Raw genomic sequence first — 6,126 nt, forward strand, 5'->3', positions numbered from 1 at the left:
CGTAAGATAGAAAATCCTTTGTTATGCCTAAAATCTTTGGAAACATATTTTTTAAAGTTGGTAAATTTCATAAACATGTCTGTTATGGAGATTACACAAAGTAAATTAGTGTTGCCTTTTTCTAAAAGTAATGAACATTGTGATGAACACAGTAAACCTCTGACTGATTCATTTAAAATAATGTCTTTATTTCTGTGAGTTAAATACATAGAAATCTGGAATGATTACTTTATGAAGGCTGAAGAGTGCATTTAAAATATAAAAATCATCTTAGAAATACTGATTAAGAAAATGTAAAACAGAGAAGAGCTGCATCATTTATTCCATAATAATTAATGTTGTATTCAGCAGGGCAGCTGACTTGCCCTTACTGCAAATAAATCTCTGACAAACTTCAGGGTACAGTAACTCCTCACTTAATGTTGTAGTTATGTTCCTGAAAAATGAGACCTTACGCGAAACGTTGTTAAGCGAATCCAATTTCCCCATAAGAATTAATGTAAGTGGGGGGGTTATGTTCCAGAGAAATTCTTTTCACCAGACAAAAGACATTATATACATACACTGTATAAGTTTTAAACAACCCGTTTAATATTGTACACAGCAATGAATGATTTTGAAGCTTGGTTGAGGTGGTGGAGTAAGAGGGTGGGATATTTCCCAGGGGATGCTTTGCTGCTAAATGATGAACTAGCACTCAGCTGAGCCCTCAAGGGTTAAGACGCTGTTGTTAATGTAGCATCACACTCTACAAGGCATCATGGACTGAGGCAGAAGGGAGGAAACACAATAGATGCAGGGAAGTAGCTGCAAACACTTCCCTGCAAAAACTGAACATGATGATGAGCCCACACTATCTAGCTGGAGCGCACCACTCCCTCCTCGTGACAGCACATGCACGGCTGCACAGGTGCTGCCTTTCCAAAGTGCTGGGGGGTGCGGGCATGAGTGAGAGAGAGAGAGAGATGTGCATTGCCCCTTTAAGTACGCTGACACCACTTCAAGTATATTCCCCTTTTATGAAGATCCGCCCATTCAGAGAGGAAGCAACAGCTTCCAGCCAGCTCCCTCCTTTCTGTCCCTCTCCTCCGCTTTGTGGAGCGGGGGTACAGAGCTTGGGGGGCAGGAGCAGGGGGACATCCTGACATCAGCACCCCCTCCCCCAGCAAGCAGGAAGCTCCCGGGAACAGCTCCAGGGCAGAGGGCAGGGCAGGAGCAGCAGGGCAGTGGCGGGAGGGACAGCTGAACTGCTGCTGGGCAGCTGTCAAGCCACATACCTTACAGGGAATTTAGGGGAGCTGATGAGGGGTGCTTTCTCTAAGGACGGCCCTGTCTCCACATCTCTTTTTTTTTCCCCTCACAAAGCAGAGCTCATTGGATTTCCTGTACTTCTTCTCAGTCCGTTACCCTTAAAGTGACAGAGCCTGACAGCAATCAGGACCTCCCTCAAAATGAGGAAAGCAGTAGGGACAGGAGCAGTTACAGGCAGCCGGGGTCTTCTTTCAGAAATAGGCATTAGGGCTCTGACAGGGAAGGCATGCAGCAGCTTCTGAGCTGCTTACCAACCCCTTGCACTCCTCCGTCACAGAACCATAGAATATCAGGGTGGGAAGGGACCTGGAGGTCATCTAGTCCAACCCCCTGCTCAAAGCAGGACCAATCCCCAACTAAATCATCCCAGCCAGGGCTTTGTCAAGCCTGACCTTAAAAACGTCTAAGGAAGGAGATTCCACCACCTCCCTAGGTAACCCATCGAGAAGATCTGGGATTAGTCAATGCCTGGAACAAAGTACCAATGATGAAGACAATAGAGACACTTTTGAAGACCATTTATACAGTCTTCTGCAGATCCTCAGTCTGAAGAGGACAATTTGAGGAAATGGCAAATGTCACAGAAAATGAGACTATTGTTTAAACCTCTAAATGAAGTGAGGTGGCTATCGAGATATTTCACTGTAAGTGCTTTGATGTGTAATTACGAGACCCTTCTTAGATACTTGAACATGAAACCTCAGAAAACAATAACCCGACAGCAAAGTACTTCCCGACTATGCTCTCTGACAATAATTACCGTATCACTAACTGTGTGAAATGATGTCTTATATGAATTAGCAGAACTGACCAAATGCTTTCAGAAGAGCTCTTTAACAATAGTGGAAGCTGTACACTTAGCAAGGGCCAGGGTGACCACAATGGCGTAGCCAGGTTCTAACATCAGGGGAAGCGAACACATAAAAATAGGCGCCACCCGCTGCCATATCAAATTACTAGTTACATACTTTTACATTTATAATACATATTTATTTTGTACTTAAAATAAAAACACAAGAATGATATTGTTTTATAAGTATGTGTGTTATTTTGCATTTAAAATATAAAAAAGGTTTACAGTATTGTATATAAAATCAAAACATAATAAAAACACGTGTTATTTACTTATTTTACATTTCATACTGTGAACCTATTTTAAATGCAAAATAACACATGTACTTATAAAACATCATTCTTGTGTGGCCCCTGAAAGTAGGCAGCACACAGGAGCAAGGCGGGGGGGGCACAGTCCCCCGCATGAGAGAGACAATTGGACAGAGGTGGGTAGGGTCTGTTGGGGGTTCGCATGGAGGGCCCTGTCTCCACGTCTCTTTTTTTTTTTTCCCGCACAAAGCAGAGCTCATTGGATTTCCTGTACTTGTTCTCAGTCCGTTACCCTTAAAGTGACAGATCCTGACAGCAATCAGGACCTCCCTCAAAATGAGGAAAGCAGTAGGGACAGGAGCAGTTACAGGCAGCCGGGGTCTTCTTTCAGAAATAGGCATTAGGGCTCTGACAGGGAAGGCATGCAGCAGCTTCTGAGCTGCTTACCAACCCCTTGCACTCCTCCGTCACAGAGGATTTTTGTGATCCCCATGTTCCCTTCCCGCCCTCCCCCCTTTTTTTGCATTCATCCAATGGGGCATACTTTATACTGAGAAATCTCTCCTCTGATCTCTACCCCACTATCCACAACCCTTTCCTCTGCCAGTCCTGACCAGACAGGACTGATGGCCCCTACCAATTTCTCTTACTCTCTCCCTCTCCATATCTCCCTCTCTGTATCTCCCCTTCTCTCTGTGTGTGACTCTGTCACTCTTCCTCTATCGAGGCTGGTCCCCACCCATTCATCCTTCTCTGTGCCTCTCTCTGTCCCCACCTCCCCCATGGCCATTATCTCCCTGGGTATTTCTCACTCATATTCCTTGGGATCTGGTTGTTCCAGGCCAGGAGGTTGGGGAGGGGCTGAAATGATCAGTGAAACTTTGTGCTGGGAATGTCAGAATCACTGATTTCCACTCCCCCTTCTGCTCTCTGCTAACAGGTGCGCATGAAAGACAAGGAGACACTGGCATCCCTCAGCAGAGGTTTAATGATGACTGAGCTGAGCACAACGTCCCTGCTTCCGACAGAAACCAGCCCAGACTATTGGTATAATAAGACTGGTTGCAAAATACACAGTTTAACTAATTTGATCCTTAATGGTGTCACTGTGCTCATCTGTCTCTTCGGGCTGGTGGGCAACGGGGTCGTCCTCTGGCTCCTCAGCTTCTTCATTAAGAGGAATCCCTTCACCGTCTACATCCTCAACCTGGCCGTAGCAGACTTAAGCTTCCTCCTCTGCCTGCTTGTTTGCCTCATACTTTTGACTGTGGAATCTCTCTTCTGTTTCTATGAATTTTCGCAATTTCTGGGGGTTTTTCTCCTGCTGGTTCTGTTCACCCACAATGCCAGCCTGTACTTCCTGACGGCCATCAGCGTTGAGAGGTGTCTGTCTGTCTTCTACCCCATCTGGTGCCGATGCCACCGCCCCAAGCACCTGTCTGCCCTTGTGTGTGCCCTGCTGTGGGCTCTCTCCTGCCTGGTAACCGGAATAATGTCTTATTTTTGTGTTTTTGATGGAACTGAACACTGTCCGAGGTCAATCATAGCCATGTATGCTCTGGATTTCCTGATTTTCGCTCCCATCATGGTTCTGTCCAACCTGATCCTGTTCATCAAGGTCCGACATAGCTCCCAACAACGTCAGCCTGGAAGGTTCTACATTGTTATCTTGCTCACCATCCTCTTCTTCCTCATCTTTGCTGTTCCCTTCGGTATCCAGCGCTTTGGCTGGTATTTTAATTATGTTAATATCCCCATTTGGATATGTAATGCACTGGCCTCTTTAAACAGCAGCATTAACCCACTTATTTACTTTTTAGTTGGGAGCTACAGGAAGTGGCGGTTCAGGGGCTCTGTTAAGGTCGCACTCCAGAGGGTTTTTGAAGAGCATGCAGATTCCAGAGAAGACAGAGAAGCCACCAGGACAGACACAATGGAGATGGCTAATTAAATCCCTACAGCACCCAGCCTCAGAGACCTTATTGTGGATGTGGAGCTTTATTAATCAGTATGAAAACTAGCAGCTTCCTACTTGTTTAATTTTTCTCTAATTTTCCAAATACCATATTTGTTTGGCACTTGGTTATGATGTTATGTCTGTCTTGGAAAACTCGTCAGCATGGTCTCTGGGCCTATCAGATATATTTTACACATCCCCCAAGTTATATCTCCAGTGAGTGTATATGTATGCAAGGTGACAGTACATGATTTCTGCTTCTGACTACAAACCCATCTACTAGAAAGAGGGATTGGGGAAAAAAGGCATTTTGACAGGGTGGGCATGAGAGGAAATAACATACTGACATTAACATCGATGGCAACTTTATTATATTTGCCCAAAGCATAAGAACTAAAAAGAACAAAAGTTATTCTAAAGCACGAAATACATATAAATATCTATCTAATTAAACAGCATACACATTGCCCAATTCAGTATTAAGTATGATCATTGGAAAATTTAAATAAGTCCAGTGGGACACAAATAAAAGAGCAGTGAGTGAGGGAAATGCAATGGCTAGAGATCACCCAATAGCTATAAATAGGGGCCCTACCAAATTCACAGCTGTGAAAAACACGTCACGGATGGTGAAATCTGGTCTTTTGTGTACTTTTACTCTATCCAATCCAGATTTCATGGGGGAGTCCAGCGTTTCTCAAACTGGGGGTCCCAAGCAAACTGCGGTTCTGGGGAGTTGCAAGGCTGTTGTAGGGGCGGTCGCAGTAGTGCCATCTTTACTTCTGCATTGCTTTCAAAGCCGGGCACTGGAGAGCAGTGGATGCTGGATGGATGCCTAGCTCTGAAGGCAGTGCCACATTAAGCAGCAGCGCAGAGGTAACTGGGGCAATACCATATCGTGACACCCTTATTTCTGGACTGCTGCAGACAGTGGTGCTGCCTTCAGAGCTGGACTCCCAGCCAGCAGCCGCAGAGCTTCCTGCAGCTGGGGGAGGTTCCCGAAGGTAGGTCTGACACGGGAGCGGCACCTGCAAGGGAAGAGGAAGTCCCATCCCTCACCACGCTGGCCAGAACCAGCAGCTGGAGCTTGGTGTAAGGTAGGAGCCCTCGGCCAGGGCACCTCCAGCCCTGCCCCTCCTTGGCTCCAGCCCAGCGCCCTGGCACTCGGGAGTTAAAGGCACCTTGGGATGGCTGGGGGGGGAACCACGGAACCCCCCCAACCACAGTACCCTGGGCGGTCACCCATGTCGCCCACCCATAAGGCCAGCCCTGCTCCTCCCCAACAGAAAGCGCCCAGACAGCAGCTGCTGCTCTCTGGCCACCCAGCTCTGAAGGCAGCGCCACCACCAGCAACAGCGCAGAAGCAAAGGTGACAAGAGCATGAGCCCACTACAATCGCTTTGTTACCTCCCCCATAGCCTCCTTTTGCATTGGGACCCCCCACAGTTATACCACCATGAAATTTCAAATTTAAGTACCAGAAACCATGAAATTTATGATTTTTTTAAATTCTATGACTGTGAAATTGACCAAAATTGACATTGAATTTGGTAGGGCCCTGGCTATAAGAAAGGAAACAGATATGGAGTCCCAGTCCCACTCCACAGGCATATGGCTGTTTATATTTCAAATGTTTTCTCTCTTTTGGCCACCTTCTCTGTATCTTTAATCAATGGATAAAAAGTGTTTTAATGGGAGATGCCAACAGTAACTTGAAATGAAACTGCTGGGCCACAGTCACCTATGTAATGTTG

General features: G+C 46.1%; 1 protein-coding gene across 1 annotated transcript; it reads left to right on the forward strand.

Annotated features, from left to right (window-relative positions):
• The first annotated feature begins 3,361 nt into the window (after positions 1-3,361).
• LOC123370304 (mas-related G-protein coupled receptor member H-like) lies at positions 3,362-4,639 on the forward strand. Its single transcript, XM_045016724.1, has one exon. It carries the CDS (start codon positions 3,362-3,364, stop codon positions 4,364-4,366), a length of 1,005 nt encoding a protein of 334 aa, XP_044872659.1. The 3' UTR covers positions 4,367-4,639.
• Positions 4,640-6,126: the final 1,487 nt, after the last annotated feature.

This window comes from Mauremys mutica, chromosome 4 (assembly GCF_020497125.1).
Source record: "Mauremys mutica isolate MM-2020 ecotype Southern chromosome 4, ASM2049712v1, whole genome shotgun sequence".
NCBI lineage: Eukaryota > Metazoa > Chordata > Testudines > Geoemydidae > Mauremys > Mauremys mutica.

Excerpts from the sequence above, each read along its gene's own strand:
- LOC123370304 (XM_045016724.1), top strand. The coding sequence starts at position 3,362 with ATGAAAGACAAGGAGACACTGGCATCCCTCAGCAGAGGTTTAATGATG.